The sequence below is a fragment of the Chlorocebus sabaeus genome, chromosome 16 (genome assembly GCF_047675955.1).
Source record: "Chlorocebus sabaeus isolate Y175 chromosome 16, mChlSab1.0.hap1, whole genome shotgun sequence".
Classification (NCBI taxonomy): domain Eukaryota; kingdom Metazoa; phylum Chordata; class Mammalia; order Primates; family Cercopithecidae; genus Chlorocebus; species Chlorocebus sabaeus.
In genome coordinates this window covers 67474847-67493691 of record NC_132919.1, presented here as the reverse complement: position 1 = coordinate 67493691, position 18845 = coordinate 67474847, and the positions used below count along the sequence as shown (strand labels likewise).

Sequence of the window (18845 nt, the reverse complement as noted above, 5' to 3'; positions counted from 1 at the left end):
GAATCAATGTAGAGACATCAGCAATCCACTGGCAGAGCATCAGGTGAACTGAGCAGGTAGGCAGAGTTGGAGAATAGGTACGAGTGAGTCCTGGGAGGAATGTTCCTAGGGGCAGATGGAGAAATTGGGTAGAGGCCCTTTAATAAACACAGAAAGGCTTTATGTGGGAGTTGAGGATTCCAGCAGGTGAAGGGGAACCCCCACGCTGAAAATCCTGGAACAGGTTGAATAGAGGAACAGGGCAGGTGGGAGCAGGGATGTGAGAGAGGAATAGGAGGCCAAGGGCAGGGGGCGGGGGGGGGGGGGAGGAACCAGACTATGCCTGCATTTTCCCCCACCCCCAGGGAGAAACTGCAACCAGTTTTACAGGACACTCCTGGCCTTGCCCGAGATCAATGACCCCATTCAGAGAGGGTTGATGGCACCATGCGGCAATGCTGGCAGCCAAGGGGTTAACCTTAGGCCAGCTGGCTCTGGGGTGGTGCGAGGGGGTGGGCCGCCACCCCCTCCGGTTGCCTTGGCACCACTGTAGGCGCCTGCTCTGCCGCTGGGAACCTCCGCAGAGCCCAGGGCCCTTCGCTGCCAGTCTGCTCCCCACTCTCTGTCCCAAGTGGTTCCAGGCGCTGGACCCTTAGGCTTCGTCTGGAGTCCCATCCTCCACCCCAGGAGAGGTTGGCTCGGCCTGGCTGGTGCAGGCGGGTCCAGCCCAGGCGCAGACACGCAGATGCAGTCTCTAGGGCTGCTCCTTAGCCTCCTGGGTTAGCAGCCGGCAGCCACCTGCGCTCCCTGCACGCAGCCCCCACCTCGCCAAGAAAGCCGGGGCTGAACGGGTAGGGGGCAGGGAGGGGACGAGGGTCACGGAGGTGAGGACCTCCTTTCCCCCGGCGGCAGGGGGAGATCAAGACACCACGGAGCACAGTTCAGAAACAAGGGAGTAGAGAGGTCGGAGCCAGAGACTCGAGGCGGGGAGGAGTCTCGGAGTCTCGGGCCCAGAGTGTGGGGTGGAGGGCAGGCCCCCTGCTTCTCCTTCCAATCTCTGCTTCTCCCGGGAACCCCCTCCGCCCTCCCTGGGGCCCCGGCTCTTCCCCTCCCCCTAGACCCTGCACCCTCTGCGGATTGGTCCTCGGCCTGCTGGGGGGCGGGGCCCGAGGGCCCTGACGTCACTGGCCGAGGGGGGCGGGCGGCTGGAGGAGGGGGTGACGGGGCCCGGCTCAGCACCTCGGAGAGCTCCCTCCCCGGCCTTGTTTTGCTCTGGCATCGCTGCTGGGGGAGGGAGCGAGGGGCCGGGCACCAGGCGCAGAGGCAGGGGGATGGCCATGGAAGGGTTGAGGGGCCGCGGCGGACAGAGGGCCCAGCCGTGATCCAGCGACGGGTTTGTGGCTCCGGGAGGGGTGGGGGGCAGCGGGCGGCGGCAGCAGTGGCCGCACATCTGGATGGAAGCGAGCTTTGTCCAGACCACCATGGCTCTGGGGCTGTCCTCCAAGAAAGCATCCTCTCGCAACGTGGCTGTGGAGCGTAAGAACCTGATCACCGTATGCAGGTGGGCACCGCTGGCGGGCGGGGGCTGGGGTGATCAGAGAGAGGGGTTGGGGTGGACTGCGGAAACCCGGACGGAGCGCTGCCGCGGAGAAAAGGGAGGGGAGCAAAGAGTCGAGAATAATGCGTCCACTGTCCCTCCCAGGCCCAGAACCCAGAGAGGGAGCTGCAGTCTGGTCCCTACCCTTCTAGGCCAAGTGGGCTATGCCGGGGCCTGGGCCTGGGGGTGAGGGGTGTTTAATTGGTACTGCAGCTTCCTGTGAGAACCAGGAAGTGACATTGTGTGAGGGGGAAGGAGGTGGGGATGGCTGGCTCCCTTGCTGGGAGTGGGGCGGGATGGGCAGAGGGGACCCCATGGGGGGGATGAATGCCCTCCAAGCATACCCTCATTGGCACCCATGTCAAACTGACCCTCTGGGGTGGGGTTCTCCAATGCTCAGATTCTGGAGCAGGGATGGGCAGGGTCAACTGGGCATGGGGGCAGAGCCCATGAATCCCTCTAGGGAAGGGAGAGGGGCACCGCCCAAGATGTGGGAAGGACCAAGAGCCTGGGTTCCAGGTTCAAGGGGAGAAGACCCGGAGGGCATGGCCACTGGTCTCTGAGGGTGAACGGTTGCTGGGTTGGGAAGATTCTCTGCTATTGTGGGGCCTAGGAAGTGATCCTGTCCACTTCAAACCTGCAGTGACTCACCCTCCCTGCCCTGTCCCAAAACCAGGGCATGGCCAGCTGCTCAGCCACTCCCCCTGCAGCCCACACCTGCACTCTCCTCTGGTGCTGGGATCCCCTGTCAGCTGCAACCTCCTCTGGCCCCCATGCCTATCAGGTGTTGCCCCCTCAGGGCAGGGTGCTCCTGGGGACAGGGCTCACTCTTCCCTCGCCAGCCCCACCTGCCTGCCACATAGGCCTCAGCTCTGCTGAAGCTCACCTGATACCCTGAGGCCCACTAGTGCCCACCTGATGCCCTGGCTCCCATAACTCCTTCCAGGTTCCTGGGCACACACCCAACCACACTGCATCTGTCTCCCAGCATCATATCCCTAGTGCCCAGCACAGTGCTGTGCACATCAGACCTCTGCAGAAATGCCTGGAACGTTAAGGAAGAAGAGAGTGTAGCAATGGCCCAGCCCACAGTGCAGGGCACTGCCTCTACCCTCATTCCCCCCAACCCCTACCAGTGTGTTGTAAAACAAAGATTTCTGTCTTTGGGGCCAGATGGTCCTAGGTTCAAGCTCTTACTCCATCAGCTTTAGCTGCGCAACCTTGAGGAGGTCTCTTAACCACTCTGGGCCTTGGATGCCCCATCATCCTCATTTTAGATGTCACAGTCATACCAAAGAATGATAATGGCATCATCCATGTAGGAGCCTAGCTCAGTGTCTGGCACACAGAAAGAACCCTTTCCTAATGACGTTCTTCCTGGCCCTCTCTGCTCTCTACCTGCTAGGTTCCTCTTTTTTCTCTTGCCTGCCAAGTTAACTGAGCCTCTTGAGTATGTGGGGGGAATGAGGGAACTCTCCTTGACATAGGCCAGAGAAGAAGAAGTTGAAGGGCTGAAGGTGGCTTAGAACTGGGAGGGAAGGATAGAGTTTTGGGGGGTCAGTGATGTGACAAAGGCTCAGTAACCCCTAGGCCCCTGCTGCCTCATCACTGTCACATGGTTTGCCTCCAGCTCCCAGAACAGCTCCCTTTAGCAGGCCGTGGGCTCCCCTGGGCCCTGGCCTCGCTGTCTCCATGGTAACCTGCAGCAGCCACTGCATCTCCTATCAGGGAGCACACCACGGGGCTCCCGGGGGCAATGACCACCTCTGCGGCACCCCTGAGGACAGACACCAGATGGCTGCCATGCTGAACCCAGTCCAGGCCCCATCATTGTCGACCTAGATGACCAGAAGAAATCAAGCTGGCAGGAGGGTGGGCATAGTGAAGCTGGGATAATGCCCCAACCACAGGCTTGCTTTCAGCAGGGCCAGCCTTCCCAGCCACAGCCCTGCTCCTTACCATCCCTGCCCAGCAGCCCTAGGCACCTACCATCTCCCAACCCTTCCTGGGCTCTCAACCAAAATGTAATGAGGCAGGTACGATTGTTTCCATTTGCATTTGGCAAGAAGGGACTCAGAGAGGGGCCCAAGGCCACATGAGTGTCACAGGGAAACAGGATTTGAATCCAGCAGGCTGCCTCCCTCTAGTGCAACCCCAAGACTGACCTGGCTCTGATCTCAGGCCAGATCAACTCTAAGTTCAAAAGGAAGGGGGACAAGGGCTCAGCTGTGCAATTGGCCTGAGAGCCGCAGAGGTCAGTGCTCCAGGGCTGGAGACTTGTGGAGTAGAGGACAAAGGGCGGTGGAGCAGGGGCTGCTCCAGGCTTAGGTCTTCACGACAGCTGCCAGGAGGCCACAGATGTAGCAGAAAGAGCAGAGGCTTCAGAATCAGAATCAGACATACCTGCTTGACTCCTCATAAGCCATGTAGCTCTGAACAGATCAGTCAACCTCTTGGACCATCAATTAATTTATCTGTAAAATGGGGATGAGAGTGATAAGAGGGCCGATCTTTCAGGGCTGAGCATGGGTAAGGTAATGCAGGCAAAGTACTGTGCTTGGCACATTATAGAGCTTGATAAATATAAGAAGAAAAGGACACTTCCAAGCAGCTCCCATATCCCTGGACACCCCGCCCCTGCTCTGCCACCCACAACAGGGATATCATGGGATGTTAGGAACTGTGTCCTCATCCCTGCCCCACTCCACTGCAGGGATGGCAGGGGGAGATTGCAGGGGTAGTGACTGCAGAGGGAGCCTGAGGTGTAGACAGGATTGGAGAGGGGGCACTGCATGGCTTCAGTCCCTCAGCTCCACAGGTTTCCCTTGGTCCCTTCCTCCTAAGAAGCTAGGCCCCCAAACCCCTTCCAAGGATCTGCTGCCAATGCCCCCTCCTGCCCAGTGTCTGTGTCAGGCCCATACCCCGCACCTCCCCACCCCACCCCCGCCCAGCTCTGCACTGCCTGGTTCTGGGCAGCTGGTGTGTGGGAGGCCAAACCGGGAAGGAAAGGGGGAAGGGGGTATCTGTGTGCTGGGAGCCCACCTGGCCACCTGCACATGCCCACACTCCATGTGCACAGTGCCAACTCACATGCCCTGGTACAGGTGACCCCATCCCCAAAAGGGACTGAAGGTTGTTCCAGCAATCACAGAAGACAGCTCAGGGTGGGGCACACACCAGCTTCTAACACCTAGTTGACCCAGACCTCGCACACACAGACCCTGAAGGGTGGTCTGGGGGAACGGGCTCTGGGACCGCCCCCGGCTTGTGGCGCCTCATCTTCCTATTTTTTCAGTCCCTCTCACCCCTTGCTCCTGAAGCTTCCTTTCTCTGCGTGTCACCTCTCCTGTCACCCACTTTGTCAATCAGTCTCCCACCTGTCACCCTCCCTCCCCACCTGCCACCCTCTCACTCCACATGACACGGTACCTCTATGGTCACTATAGTCTTGCCTGTCTCCCCGTTCCCTCTGCCCCCCACCACATCCATGCCCTTCCTGACCTCTTCTCTGCCAGTTGCTCCCTGTCTCAGCCTGTTTCCTCACCTGACACCCCACTGCCCTGTCTCCCCACCTTGCCACCCAGGTTCTCTGTGAAAACGCTGCTGGAGAAGTACACAGCGGAGCCCATCGATGACTCATCAGAGGAGTTTGTCAATTTTGCAGCCATTTTAGAGCAGATCCTCAGCCACCGCTTCAAAGGTGGGCCCAGGGTCCCTCCTCCAGTGGTCCCTCCCCAACTCCCAGCCTTTAGCTCCCAGCCACCTCATTCTGATATACTCCATGGACTCTGAATCCCCTCATTGACCCTGGCCCCCATCCTGGACCATGCACAGAAGCTCGTGTACAGATCTGGGAAGTGGGAGACGCCTTTGGCCTACAATCCCCATCAGTGGGCAAGCTATATGCTGGGGTGCCCACTGCATACATGCATGTGTATGCACAGATCTTTGTGGGAGGAGGCGGCTTATACTTATGCATGTGAGTGCTTCACTACATGGACCCTCTCCAAACTCCCTGGTCTTGCTGAGTCCGCTCCCTGCCCTGGCTCAGCCTGTGCCCCAGCAGGTCCAGTGAGCTGGTTCAGCTCAGACGGGCAGCGGGGCTTCTGGGACTATATCCGGCTGGCCTGCAGCAAAGTGCCCAACAACTGTGTGAGCAGCATCGAGAATATGGAGAACATCAGCACAGCCCGGGCCAAGGTGAGGGGCCTGGAGCAAGTAACTGCTCTCTGCTCTGGACACAGGGGGCCTGCCTGTTTCTTGGTCCTCATCCCCTGTCCACAGCCCAGGGGAGAAGAGCTCACACCTGATGCTGGACACATGAGTCCCTCTGGGGCAGCAAGTAAAAGTGAACGTGATTTCCAGGGCCGGGCATGGATCCGGGTGGCACTGATGGAGAAGCGCATGTCAGAATACATCACCACGGCTCTGCGCGACACCCGGACCACCAGGTCAGACTTCCCAGGCAACTCAGACCACAGGCCTCAGGGTGCACCTGCATTGCCCAAACACAGCTGATCCTTAAGTTCCTGCAGCATCCTTCAGTTCCTGGACTACAAGTCCCAGCACCAGCATGCACGGCTGATTTCCCTCTTCCAGCCTGGCCTGCAGTCCCAGGACAAACTCTTTTTTTTTTTTTTTTTTGAGGAGGAGTTTCACTCTTGTTGCCCAGGCTGGAGTGCGATGGTGCGATCTCAGCTCACTGCAACCTCTGCCTCCCGGGTTCAAGCCATTCTCCTGCCTCAGCCTCCTGAGTAGCTGGGATTACAGGCATACGCCACCACGCCCTGCTAATTTTGTATTTTTAGTTACTCCATGTTGGTCAGGCTAGTCTCAAACTCCCAACCTCAGGTGATCCTCCCGCCTCGGCCTCCTGAAGTGCTGGGATTACAGGCATGAGCCACCGCACCCGGCCCCAGGACAAAGTTTTACCACCGCCACCATCACTTGCAAGTCAAATCTAATGCCCATTATTCGACATCATTGCCCAGCACACTCCACCCTGGCACACCTCTGGATGAGCCTCAGCTACGCACCATCTCATGTGTTGGCTTGCTCCATGACCTACAACACAGCCCTTCTGGCTCTCCAAACTACGGCAGCAGTTCTGCACTTGCTATTCACGGACACAGAGTCCTTATGTGGGGAGTTCAACCCCTGCACTGTGGCTTCACAGGGAGGTTGGGTGCCTGAGGCAAGGGGTTACAAGGAGAAGTGTGCCTGTGTGGGCAGGTGCATCTGAAACTGTCTGGGTGTGGCAGGGGGCGTGTACCTCTGCATCCCAATTGGCCACAGCCAGCCTGATGTTTTTGCTGAATTCGATTCCTCAGTCTACACATTTCCAGGTTCAAGTCAACACGTTTTTTGCGCACCTACTGTATACCAAGCACTAATGATTAAGACTCGCTTCCTGATATGAAGGATCTGGGTAACCCAGTACTTGATGAGGAAGGGGTAGCTCAGAGGGAGGAGTCGGCTCGGGGAGCACTCATTCTAGGTGATGGGGCCACAGGTGCCAGCCCCAGGCTGAGGGGGGAGAGAGGCTCCAGGCCTGCGTGCATATCAGGAAGGAGAATTGGCCTTCCTTCAGGATGGGGTGGCAGTAAGCCAACAACAGCAGCTCTGGGGAGGGGCTCCAGGGACCTGCTGCACTGTCAGGCCCTCTGCCTCCCCACAGACGGTTCTACGACTCTGGAGCCATCATGCTGCGGGACGAAGCCACCATCCTCACCGGAATGCTGATCGGACTGAGCGCCATCGACTTCAGGTGGGGTCTGCCTGAGGGCAGTGGTGGAGGGGGCTGTTTCCCTGACAAATGTCCTGCCCCAACCCCTCACACCCACCCCCAACCCTGTGGCTCCTCTGCCTCAGCTTCTGTCTAAAGGGGGAAGTCCTGGACGGGAAGACCCCCGTGGTCATCGATTACACGCCCTACTTAAAGTTTACACAGAGGTGAGCGGCTCCATGACTGCGGCGGGGCGGGGGACGGGGGGGTCCTCAGGACATCCTGGGGACATCCTGGTCCCACTGCCCTCGGCGGCCAGCGCAGACGCGCGGGGGGAGGGGCGGGACCGGCCGTGCCCACTACTCCCTCTCCCAAGCTACGACTACCTGACCGACGAGGAGGAGCGGCACAGCGCCGAGAGCAGCACGAGCGAGGACAACTCGCCCGAGCACCCGTACCTGCCGCTCGTCACCGACGAAGACAGCTGGTACAGCAAATGGCACAAGATGGAGCAGAAGTTCCGCATCGTCTACGCGCAGAAGGTGCGCGACGACAGCGGGCCTGGGGGGCCGGCGGGCCGGCGCGGGGGATTCGGGCATCCCGGGGCGCGGCGGGGCGGGGCGGGGCCGCGGGCCGCGGCGGGGAAGTCCTCCGCGCCGCCCGGGCTGAGCCGGCGCCCCGCAGGGCTACCTGGAGGAGCTGGTGCGTCTGCGCGAGTCGCAGTTGAAGGACCTGGAGGCGGAGAACCGGCGGCTGCAGCTGCAGCTGGAGGAGGCGGCGGCGCAGAACCAGCGCGAGAAGAGGGAGCTGGAAGGCGTGATCCTGGAGCTGCAGGAGCAGCTGTGAGCGCATGGCCTGCCCTAACCCCTGACCCCGGCCGCCCCGACCACATCATCGGGCGAACCCCATCTTCACTTCCATCGACTCTAACATCACCCAACACGAGCACCCACCTCTCCAGCATCAACCCTCTGATCCAGCCAGCCCACCCCGAGATGCCCACAATGATCTTCTAACATTGCCCCCAGCATAAGATCCAGTGACCTCCAACAGCCAGAGCCCCACTTCACCCTCAGTTACCCTTCAGCTAGAGTGGCCATCCAACCTTACTGCAGGGACCCCACGTCACTCACGAGGACCTGAGGTGTTGCTCTTCAACCTTCAACACGATTGCACACTTCCCAGCATTCATCACCTCACTCACCTGCACCACAGGCTCACTGACCGTCATCACCCGCTGTTACCCCCGACCTCACCCCTACCGATCCCTGTAACACTTCTTCTCTAAGCCTTTCCATCACCCTGATCTTGCGGCAGGATCCCCAAGACGACCTTACCCTTCAGAGATTCCCACACTATTCTCCACTGAAGCCCCCATCACCCCAACTGACCCCTACAACACTGTACCATTCCCTCCAACTCCCAGTCACCCGTCCACCCCAGTATCGCCTCCACTTCCTGCCGGGATCTGGCCCACTGACCCCAACACCGTATCCCCATTTTTGCCGCTCAGATTTCATTCCTGACCCCTCCCTCATCCCCTTGCTGAATCTCCTTCCTCACTTCTCCTACTTCCAGCCAGGCCTGACTCCTCCTCTCCCTCCCAGGACAGGTCTGATCCCCAGTGACCACGCCCCTCTGGCCCAGGGTTCCAAGGAGCTCACTACACCCCTGGTCAACCAATGGCCCTCACTGGGAACGCTTAATGGGGCCGAGGGCGCCAGCAACTCCAAGCTCTACCGGAGGTAAGCCCCAGCCGGGTGCGGCTTGGGCCTGAGAGCGGGTCGTCCTGGGGAAGAAGGGCTTCCTCTACCGGTGCACCAGCTCTCGCTCTGCCGCAGACACAGCTTCATGAGCACGGAGCCCCTGTCAGCTGAAGCCAGTCTGAGCTCGGACTCCCAGCGCCTGGGAGAGGGCACACGGGACGAGGAGCCCTGGGGTCCCATCGGTGAGCTCCCCCAACCCCAACACCCAGTACCCCTCCAGGAAGGGCTGAGGCAAGGCCCTGAGGCCTGGAGGCAGGTCCTAGCCCATTGCCTCTTTCATTCTCTCAGCCTTTCTTTTCTTTTTTTTTTTTTTGAGACAGAGTCTCACTCTGTCATCCAGGCTGGAGTGCAGTGGTGCAATCTCAGCTCATTGCAACCTCCGTCTCCCGGGTTCAAGGGATTCCCTTGCCTCAGCCTCCTGAGTAGCTGCCATTAAAGGCTTCCGCCACCACACGTGGCTAATTTGTGTATTTTTAGAGACGCGTGGCTAATTTGTGCATTTTTAGTAGAGACGGAGTTTCGCCAGGCTGGTCTTGAACTCCTGACCTCAAGTGATTCACCCGGCTCAGCCTCCCAAAGTGCTGGGATTACAGGCGTGAGCCACTGTGACCGGCCTCTCTCGGCCTTTTTTGAGGGCTTAGCACAGCAATTGAGAGCTTACTTGGGGTGTCAGAACCCAGCATACGCAGAACCCAACATAAATCCTGGCTGTGCTTCCTCTGACCATGTGAGCTTGGTCAATCACTTTACCTCCATGAGTCCATTCTTTGTAAAATGGGGATGTTGATAATCACCAGTGTTGTCATGTGGTGAGGGCTTAGTGGCTTTTCAGTGTCATGACATCCTCAGGGGGCTCACAAACTCTAGAGGAACTCCTCAGACTAATTTGCTCTTATCTCATGCACACTGTGAACTACTTGCCTGACCATTGTTTTCCCCTTCTCTTTGGCTGCCAGGAAGCTCAGAGCCAAATTAGTGGCTCCCTTCGAGCGAATGCCCAGGACTTCAACGCATGCACTTTGTGTTGACCTCATCCCTGGCTTCACCTTGGTTTTTCCCATCCTAGTTCTCCCTATGCCTGGATAACCCGTCTTTTCTTTTTTATAAGCAACCACACTGTATTGATGACCCTAGACCTTCTTTGAGACAAGGCAGGCTGTGGCCATGTAGCCCCATCACACTGTTTGTGATTGTCTGTGTGTCTGTCTCCCCCACCAGACTGTGAGCTCCATGAGGGCAGGGACCGTGTCTTGTCCGTTCTCTGTATCCCCAGTGCTTTGAACAGAGCGAGTGCTCACTGTGTATTTAATAAATGGACAAAGAGAGAGGATGACCCTCAGGGGGAGACAGAGACATCAACTGACGATTACAATACAGTGTCCCCAGCGCCGTGCCTGGCACAGGCAGGTGCTTAACCAAAGTTTAACTGAAAATGGCAAATGCTCTGGAATATATCAAGGTCCCCTGGGGGGTGACTTGAGGGCTGCTTTTTCACTGCCCACCCCTCTACCAACTCCCACACATGCAGACTGGTTGCCCGGCCTCACCCGCCCTCTCTCCCCAGGGAAGGACCCCACGCCCTCCATGCTGGGCCTCTGCGGCTCCCTGGCCTCCATTCCCAGCTGCAAGTCCCTGGCGAGCTTCAAATCCAACGAGTGCCTGGTGAGCGACAGTCCCGAGGGCAGCCCGGCACTGAGCCCCAGCTGAGGAACGGCATGGGCAGTGCTAGCCCCACCTGCCAGGGGCCATGGACACCTGCCACCCTTCTTCAACGAGTCCCCCAGTCCAGGCTACCCTTGCAGAGAATGCTGCCCACCGAGCCAGGGTTCTCTAGGGGAAGATCCCCTCTGCTCACCTTAGCTTCCTTGCCTGTAGCAGCACGGGCTGCGGAGGAAAGCAGGCTGGGCCAGGAGGCAGGGGTGCCCAAGCCGCAGGGACCCCTGGGGAAGCCTGCTCCATTCTTCTGGTGACCCTGGCACTCCCTCACTCATCTCCCCTTCCCCATCAGGAGCTGGCGGCCCAGCTTCCACACCCCCACCTCCTAGTCTCTAGCCTCTCCATCTGTCCCTGTGTATGCCCTGGAGTCACTCCTTCCTCAGCCCCCAGGGCAGGAGCTCTGCGGGGGGGTCAGGCAAATAAAAACCAGAGGACTGAGGGCAGCCTTGTATGTGGGGGGCTGGGGAAGGGCCCCGTCCTGAGGTCTGAAGTAGAGTCAGTGCCTGGCCCATGACCAAGGTCAGGCAGCAGTAGCATGTACCCTGTAGGGACAGGCAGGCCAGCACTCAGGGAGTGGGTAGCTTCTGTGTTAAGTGCCCAAAATATTAGGTCTGCCCAGGGCAGGCCCAAGACATGCAAGTGCCCTCCAACCCAACAGCCTTTAAGAATTCGCTCAATCCCAGGCTGAGGAGGCCAAGCACGCTGGGGGCAGGATGGAGGCACACCCTCGTGGGGCCAGTGCCCTGTGCTGACCTCAGCAATGGTGCTTTAGCCCAAAGTTGCAGACCCCTCTTAGGCCAGAGCCTGACAGTTAAGCAGCAGCCCTCACTCCTCTGCTGTCGCTTAAGTGTGCCCTTAAGGAGAGATGTTACCATCCCCATTTTTTTTTTTTTTTTTTTTTTTTGAGACGGAGTCTTGCTCTGTTGCCCAGGCTGGAGTGCAGTGGCGCAATCTCGGCTCACTGCAAGCTCCGCCTCCCGGGATCACGCCATTCTCCTACCTCAGCCTCCCGCATTTTTTTTTTTTTGAGATGGAATCTCGCTCTGTTGCCAGGCTGGAGTGCAGTGGCGCTATTTCAGCTCACTGCAAACTCCGCTTCCTGGGTTCAAGGGATTCTCCTGCCCCAGGCTCCCGAGTAGCTGGGACTTGACAGGCGCCCGCCACCATGCCCAGTTAACTTTTGTATTTTTAGTAGAGACGAGGTTTCACCATGTTAGCCAGGATGGTCTTGATCTCTTGCCCTTATGATCCACTCGCCTTGGCCTCCCAAAGTGCTGGGATTACAGGCATGAGCCACCATGCCTGGCCCCTACCATCCCCTATTCTAACCCTAACATGGGGGTGGTCCCCAAAGGGACCTCACCACCAGAATATCTACTTGTGGTCCCTCACACTCTAGGTCCTCACCCCCACTGACTCTCACCAAGCTGGAGAGGTCCTCTTTATGGGTGCCACCCTGGGCAGCCAAACCAGCACCAGGGACCCTCCCAATCCTCCCTCCCAGCCACCCCAGGCCCCAAAAGGACAGGCGCCAGGCAGAAGTTCATCATCTTTACACTCAAGGAATTAACAGGGGTCAGGGAGACTCTGCCAGGCTGAGGGTTTCTCGGTTTCCGGAGACAGGCCCAGCTACAGCAAACACAGGGAAACACAAAGGGGGCAGCTGGAAGATTTGGTCTTGCACTTGGTGGGTGGGAAAGTGATGATCCCGATTGGAGCAGCAGGAAGAAGTTGTGTCGGAGGAAGGGCTGGGCCGCCCAGAGGGACAGCCCTGCCCTGGAGCTTGTCGCCAGCAGGGAAGGGAAACAAGCCCCCTCCCTCAGTGCTGAGAAAAAGGCACTTGGCTGGGTATCCTCCTGCCCTCTCCTCATCCATGGGAGAGACGGGGTCCTTGCCTCCATGCCCCTTTCAGCTGCCCAGAAGCCGGTCCTGGTTCAGCCTCTGGAAGAAGCTTTTGCCGAACTCGTAGGTGCTGATCATGATGGCGCAGGAGGGGGCAGCCTTGATGATCCGAGGAAGGAAGCCTGCAGAGGAAAGGAGGCCCGGGTCAGGGGTCAGGGTCGCAGGCCCCGCCCTGCCCCCAACCCCGACACCCACACACTGACCTGCAAAGAGTCCCTTGGTGCCAGACTCGGCGCGGATCCTCCGCAGCAGCAGCCAGGTGGAGCCCACATGCAGGGGGTTCACTGCAAACGCGACGCCGGCTCAGTGAGGCCCCATTCATGACCCCGCCTGTCCCCTGCCACACCCGCCTGGGCCCTCACCTCTCACAGCCTCCATCGCTCCCAGCGCGACCTGGCGTTGGGTCTTCACCACATCAAAGGGTAGAGTCAGCACTGCAGCCACCTGGTGGGGCGGGCAGGGACAGGGCTCAGCTCCACTTCCAGGACCCCTAGCCCTTCCTCCCAGATGGCTCTTGCGGCTGGGAGGGACAAAGGCCTCATGGGGTCTGCTTCTGGGCATCTCCAAAAACCCTCAGGACCCCCCTCAGGGAGACCTCCACTGGCCTCACCTCCAGCCCAGTCCACTCACCGTCCCTGAGATGCCACCAGCCACAAAGCTCATGCCCACAGAAGTCTGGTCCTTCGGCCTGAGTCCATTCAGCCAGCTCTTCACCAGCTCATAGTTGAACCAGTACAGGGCTTGGGGTGGGGGATGCACTGATTAGAGATGGGGAGGGCAAGGAGGTAGTCCCAGACCTTCCATCTTTCACTGCCACCACTCCCTCCCAGCTGTGAGTGTTCTCCGCTACATGCAGGCTCGGAAGCAGGCTCTCTGTAGGAATTAATCTCCTGACAGCCTGGGCAAATACTCTACCTGCTAGGCCCATTTCACAGATGAGAAACCCATGGCTCAGAAAAGCTAAGTAACTTCGTGGTTACTAGTTACAAAGCTGGGACTTGGCCGTAGACCCTTTGTGACCAGGGTTCCCTCATCCACCCCTTACAGCCCGGGTGCCTACCTGAGAAGGGCACATCTCGAAGGGCAGTGGGGCCCCAGCCCAGCCACAGTGAGCGCCAGCCACCCTGAGCCACCGCAGCTCGAACACAGGCACCCAGCTCCCGGTACGACACATGCCGAGCCTGCAGCTTTGTCCGCATAAGCTCCAGGGGGCTGACCACAGTCACGGTGCCCACTGTGCAGGGATTGGGGTGACAGTGTGGAGAAGTCAGGTCACAGGTCTTACATGGCATCACGTAACTGCTGCCCCAGGTCTAGGGACCTAGAACATCCCCCGCACCCCCAGGCTGGCAGAGGTTGGGGCTGGGAGCTGGGACTGACTGGGCTTGGGCAGAGGTGGGGACAGAGAGGGGTCAACGGTCCAAGACTATGCTCACAGCGGGCCAGAGCGCCAGCCACCATGGGTGCGTAGAGGTCAGAGGTCAGGGCTCCACCACATAGGAAGGCCTTGAGTTGGTCGTAGGCAGTGAAGTAGATGGCGGTAGCTGGCACAGTCATCACGCTGGAGATACGGAGAGAGATTAGCTGGGACTCCCAAAAGGACCCAAACTTTTAAAGCATCACCTGCCCCACCTAGCCATTCAATAGGGCGCAAGGGGTCAGGAGGTACCAGAGAAGAGGGGTGCAGGACCCGGCTACTCACAGGGTGGCAGGGAGGCCGCTCCAGAGGGTCCTGGTGCCCTCATGCCTCACGATCTTCACGAAGGCGTCCTGGCCAAGCAGGCACCAGCCCAGGGGAAGAGGAGGGACACAAGTGAGGTCTGTGATGGGGCTGGCCTAGGCTGGGCCTTTGCCTGACGCCCTCAGCCTCTGCCCACAGCCCTCAAGCCTCCCTGCCTCTACACGTGCAATACCCCAGTTGGGTCCAGGTGGACACCTGGTCACCCTTCAAAAACCTCATGGAGGCCAGGCACGGTGGCTCACACCTGTAATCCCAGCCAGCACTTTGGGAGGCCAAGGCGGATAAATCACTTGAGGCAGGAGTTCAAGACCAGCCTGGCCAACGTGGCAAAACCCCATCTCTACTAAAAATACAAAAATTAGCGTCTACTAAAAATACAAACATTAGCGGCAAGTGCTGATGCACGCCTGTAATCCCAGCTATTTGGGAGGCTGAGGCAGAAGAATCACTTGAACCCAAGAGGTGGAGGTTGCAGTGAGCTGAGATCACGCCACCGCACTCCAGCCTGGGTGACAGAGCAAGACTCCATCTAAAAAGAAAACAAACACCTCAAAGAGACACTGCCTTCTCCGGAAGCACTTTCTGACTGAACTGGCTACCTCTGCGTGCCTTGCCCAACCCCTTCTTTCCTGGGTCTGCTGCCCAGCCAGACCCAACTCCTCACGGACACCGGCGAATCCCTATGGACCCAGCTGCTCCTCACCATGGTGCCAGTGAAACGGGTAGGGTCTTGAAACCAGGTGGCACAGCGGGCACCATTTGGGCACAGGTACAGGGGCTCCAGGACACCATTGCAGTACAGGAGGCACTTCCCTGTGGATTGGAGAGAGGAGGGCACTGGGGAAAGGCAAGGGACGTTATAATGACAGGACCCTAGAACCTTACAGGGAGGCAGTGGGCCCCTATCCCTGGAAGGCCAGTAAAGGCCAGGTCCCTGTGTGGATGTTCTGGTGCAGGTCATGGGACTGGCTGGCGGGACCTGGGAGTATACACTAGTCCATGGCTGTGGAGTCCACTGGTGCCCTGGGGACAGGGACAAGGACTCCCTCCCCCTTGCACCCTCCCAGGCTCCCTGTGGCTTGGGGCACTCACATTTGGTATAGGAGAGGCTCCACAGTCTGGAGGAAGGCGTCAGCTCTAAAACACAAGGCAGCCCCTCAAGTCAGGAGAGCCCCCACCAGCCCCAGGGACCCCATCTCTGGAAGATCTTTTTATTTCATTTTTTGAGATACAGTCTTGCTCTGTCACCCACCCTGGAGCATAGTGGCACAATCTCAGCTCACTGCAACTTCCACCTCCCGGGTTCAAGCGATTCTCCTGCCTTAGCCTCCCGAGTGGCTGGGACTACAGGCGCCCGCCACCAAGCCCGGCTAATTTTTGTAGTTTTAGTAGTGAGGGGGTTTCACCATGTTGGCCAGGTTGGTCTTGAACTCCTGACCTCAGGTGATCCCCCTGCCTCAGCCTCCCAAAGCGCTGGAATTACAGGTGTGAGAAACCACGGCTGGCCTCTGGGAGATCTTTCTTTTGCCCAGGCACCACCCCTCACTAGCTCCAGGTCAGGTACTCACCGCTGGCCATGGAGGGCCGCTGAGACTGCAGGCGAACCTTCACTACGTCCAGGGGTGTCACTGGGGGAGGAAGTGAGTCTGAGGGCTCCTTTCAGGACCCCACCCCTAGGACTCCTCCCCCAGGACCACACAGCCTCCAATCTCTGGTCTGCCCCATCCCCACCTGACCCCACCCCACTTCCCAAGGTCTTACTGAAGAGGGAGGTGACCACAGCCCCAGCGCCTGAGGCCACCATTTGCTGGAGGGGGCTGATACCCGCAAGGTCTTGGTCAGCCATCTTGAAGCTTCGGTCCTGAAAACCAAACCTCAAATGGAGCAAAATTCCAGGGATGGCAAGAAAGGAGGCAGGGCCACTGTGAGACTTTTTCTTTGAGATGGAGTCTCGCTCTGCACACTGTCGCCAGGCTGGAGTGCAGTGGCACCACCTCGGCTCACTGCAACCTCCACACCCACCTCCCACCAACCCCCGTTCATGCTATTCTCTCGCCTCAGCCTCCGAAGTAGCTGGAACTACAAGCTCACACCACCTCGCCTAGCTAATTTTTGTATTTTTAGTAGAGACGGGGTTTTACCATGTTGGCCAAGATGGTCTCAATCTTCTGACCTCGTGATCCGCCCGCCTAGGCTTCCCCAAGCACTGGAATTACAGGCGTGAGCCACCGCACCCGACCCTCACCCACTGCCCTTGAAACATCGGTTGCCTCAACAACCCTGGCAATGACCTCTAAAGCAGGGACTGTCCGCCCCACTCCGCCGGGGAAAACTAAGGCTTGGGGAGACGAGGTGGCCTGCCCAAGGTCACTCAGGAGTGGCTCCGAAGGAAGCTGGGGTGCCAGACCTATCTCTCGATTGCAATAGGGGCCAGGGCCGTTCCCTCGTCTACCTCGCACGTGTCCACTGCGCACCTCCTACGTGCAGGCGCGGGTTTGGCCCTCGTGGCCCCAAAATCAGAGTACCTGTGTTGCCCCTGCAGCCCCCACTCCAGCACCAAGGCCCCGGGCGGGCACCCGCGAGCCCAAGTTACCGGGCGTGGAGGAACGGCCGGGCACCGAGGGTGACGCGTAAACAGATCTAGTGACCACGAAGGGCCCGTCGCCTCCTCGGGACTGCGGGCCGGGATGCCCGGCCCTCGCCGCACGACCGAACGGGCCAGACCCGGGGCCCGTAGAGAAAGAGCAGTCTCTGGCCTCCCGCCCCAAAATACAGGCCCGGGGCGCAGCCGAGAGAGCAGGAAGTAGGGACGTAGAGCCAAGATCTCTCCCCGACGCTCGGCGACACTCCCGGCACCAGAGCGCGCAGAGCCGCCAGGTGAGGAGGACCACGCCACCCCGACGGCCCCAGCACCGGCCCTGGCTCGCACGGCCGCCCGGAGACCCCCGCTTCTGTCTCCGTCCCCAGCCCTGGCCCAGCACCGCCTACCTGGCTCTAGGCTGGTGCTCGTGCGGCTCGGAGCCCAGGGCCGGGCGGGCCCATACCGGCTCCGCCGCCGGTGCGGGGTCCGCGCGCCCTCGCCGAGCACCCAGGCCAACGCCGAAAGAAGCCAAGTGGGCCTCGCCGCCACACCGCTGCGCGAGGCCCCGCCCGCCGCGGGCCGACCATCCGCAAGCCCGGAGTGTCTCCGGCTCCGCCCACTCGCGTCTCCGCTGTGACCTGCGGCGGTCCCGCCCCCTTGCCGGGGCCGCGCGGTCAGGTTCCAAGCCTGTCTAGCGCTAAGACCTGCAGGCCAACGTCGCGGTCTCCACGTCGCGCTAAAACCTGGCAGCAGCAGGCACTTCCAGCATCTTTTTTTAGACAGCATCTTTTTCAGCCTCGCTCTGTCGCCCAGGCTGGAGGGCAGTGGCGCGATCTAGGCTCACTGCAGCCTCGACCTCCCGAGCTCAAGCGATCCTCCCGCCTCAGCCTCCCGAGTAGCTGGGACAACAAGAGCGCGCCGCCACGCCCGGCTTGTTTGTTATTTTTATTTTGGTCTCCCTAGGTTGCCCAGGCTAGTCTGGAACTCCTGGGCTCAAGCGATCCGCCCACCTCGGTCTCCGAAAGTGCTGGGATTCCAGGCGTGAGTCGCCGCGCCGTCCTTAACAGCGCATTTGCACCAGCCCCGCCCCGGCCGCGCGCGGCACTGGGAGCCCCAGCGCCTTCCGGACGGCGAGGGTGATGCACTGGCCCCCTTCCTCGGGGTCCTCAGGTGCGTGGCGGCGGCAGTGAGAATGAGTTATTCGAGATCGCCGAGAGACCGCACAATAACGACGAAGTTACTTGCCGGGCTCCCCGCCGAGACTTGAAAACTTCGCGGCGACTTCTCTCGCCGGCCTTAGCATCGCCCCCATTTTGCAGGTTAGGGAACAGGCCTGCAACTGCAAAATGCTTTGTAAACCACAGGGCCCCGTGCGGGTGTGCGCCACTGGGTGAGCCGAGCTACAGCCCGGGCCGGGCGGGCTGGGACTAGAGCTGGCCGGGGGAGCCGGGAAAGCCATGGGGAGCCACATCCCACTTCCGCGTGACCTTGAGCAAATCACAACCCCGCCTAAGGCCCAGAATGACTCCTGCGCGGGAAGGGAATGCGCACTGAGGGCGGGAGGACACCGACGTTTCGCTGTTGGTTGCTCTCGTATCGTGATTTCTTCTGAGTCTCAAAACTCTTTGCAGTAGGTTATTGTTGAAATAGATTACCCCAACCCCAGGCCGGGCGCAGTGGCTCACGCCTGTAATCCAGCACTTTAGGAGGCCGAGGCGGGCGGATCACTTCAAGTCAGGAGTTCGAGACCAGTCTGGCCAACATGGTGAAACCCCGTCTCTACTAAAAATACAAAATTAACCGGGTGTGGTGGCACATGCCTGTAATCCCAGCTACTC

At 59.5% G+C, this 18845-nt stretch overlaps 2 protein-coding genes across 9 annotated transcripts; one reads left to right on the top strand and one right to left on the bottom strand.

Moving 5' to 3' along the window:
• The first annotated feature begins 1166 nt into the window (after positions 1–1166).
• Positions 1167–11221, top strand: RUNDC3A (RUN domain containing 3A). Of its 5 annotated transcripts, none has more exons than XM_008012426.3 (11): positions 1167–1540; positions 5161–5276; positions 5640–5776; positions 5942–6027; positions 7254–7343; positions 7448–7528; positions 7678–7843; positions 7986–8143; positions 8909–9046; positions 9143–9249; positions 10632–11221. In XM_008012426.3, exons 1-11 carry the CDS (start codon positions 1434–1436, stop codon positions 10772–10774), a joined length of 1329 nt encoding a protein of 442 aa, XP_008010617.1. In that variant the 5' UTR covers positions 1167–1433; the 3' UTR covers positions 10775–11221. The 5 variants fall into 5 exon arrangements, with proteins under 5 accessions (XP_008010617.1, XP_008010619.1, XP_008010620.1 ...); XM_008012428.3 differs by lacking the exon at positions 10632–11221 and adding an exon at positions 10024–10392 and having other exon boundaries at positions 5628–5776; XM_008012429.3 differs by lacking the exon at positions 10632–11221 and adding an exon at positions 10024–10392 and having other exon boundaries at positions 1169–1540; positions 5643–5776.
• Positions 11222–12321: 1100 nt separating this feature from the next.
• Positions 12322–18465, bottom strand: SLC25A39 (solute carrier family 25 member 39). Of its 4 annotated transcripts, none has more exons than XM_008012422.3 (12): positions 18018–18465; positions 16188–16287; positions 15995–16054; positions 15519–15563; positions 15130–15263; positions 14388–14455; positions 14122–14246; positions 13746–13919; positions 13316–13425; positions 13048–13129; positions 12889–12969; positions 12322–12807 (listed from the first exon to the last, which is right to left on the bottom strand). In XM_008012422.3, the coding sequence occupies exons 2-12, from the start codon at positions 16270–16272 to the stop codon at positions 12692–12694; spliced, it is 1080 nt and encodes a 359-aa protein (XP_008010613.1). In that variant the 5' UTR covers positions 16273–16287; positions 18018–18465; the 3' UTR covers positions 12322–12691. The 4 variants fall into 4 exon arrangements, with proteins under 4 accessions (XP_008010613.1, XP_072861338.1, XP_008010612.1 ...); XM_073005237.1 differs by having other exon boundaries at positions 15130–15239; positions 18018–18461; XM_008012421.3 differs by lacking the exon at positions 18018–18465 and adding an exon at positions 17415–17583.
• Between the last annotated feature and the right edge of the window lie 380 nt (positions 18466–18845).

Coding starts and splice junctions, on each gene's coding strand:
- RUNDC3A (XM_008012425.3), top strand. CDS start 1,434: ATGGAAGCGAGCTTTGTCCAGACCACCATGGCTCTGGGGCTGTCCTCC. Junction 6,028..7,253: donor CGCGACACCCGGACCACCAG/GTCAGACTTCCC, acceptor GCCTCCCCACAG/ACGGTTCTACGACTCTGGAG. Junction 8,144..8,908: donor CTGGAGCTGCAGGAGCAGCT/GTGAGCGCATGG, acceptor TCTCCCTCCCAG/GACAGGTCTGATCCCCAGTG.
- SLC25A39 (XM_008012422.3), bottom strand. CDS start 16,272: ATGGCTGACCAAGACCTTGCGGGTATCAGCCCCCTCCAGCAAATGGTG. Junction 16,055..16,187: donor TGTGGTCACCTCCCTCTTCA/GTAAGACCTTGG, acceptor TTCCTCCCCCAG/TGACACCCCTGGACGTAGTG. Junction 14,456..15,129: donor CCCGTTTCACTGGCACCATG/GTGAGGAGCAGC, acceptor CTGCTTGGCCAG/GACGCCTTCGTGAAGATCGT.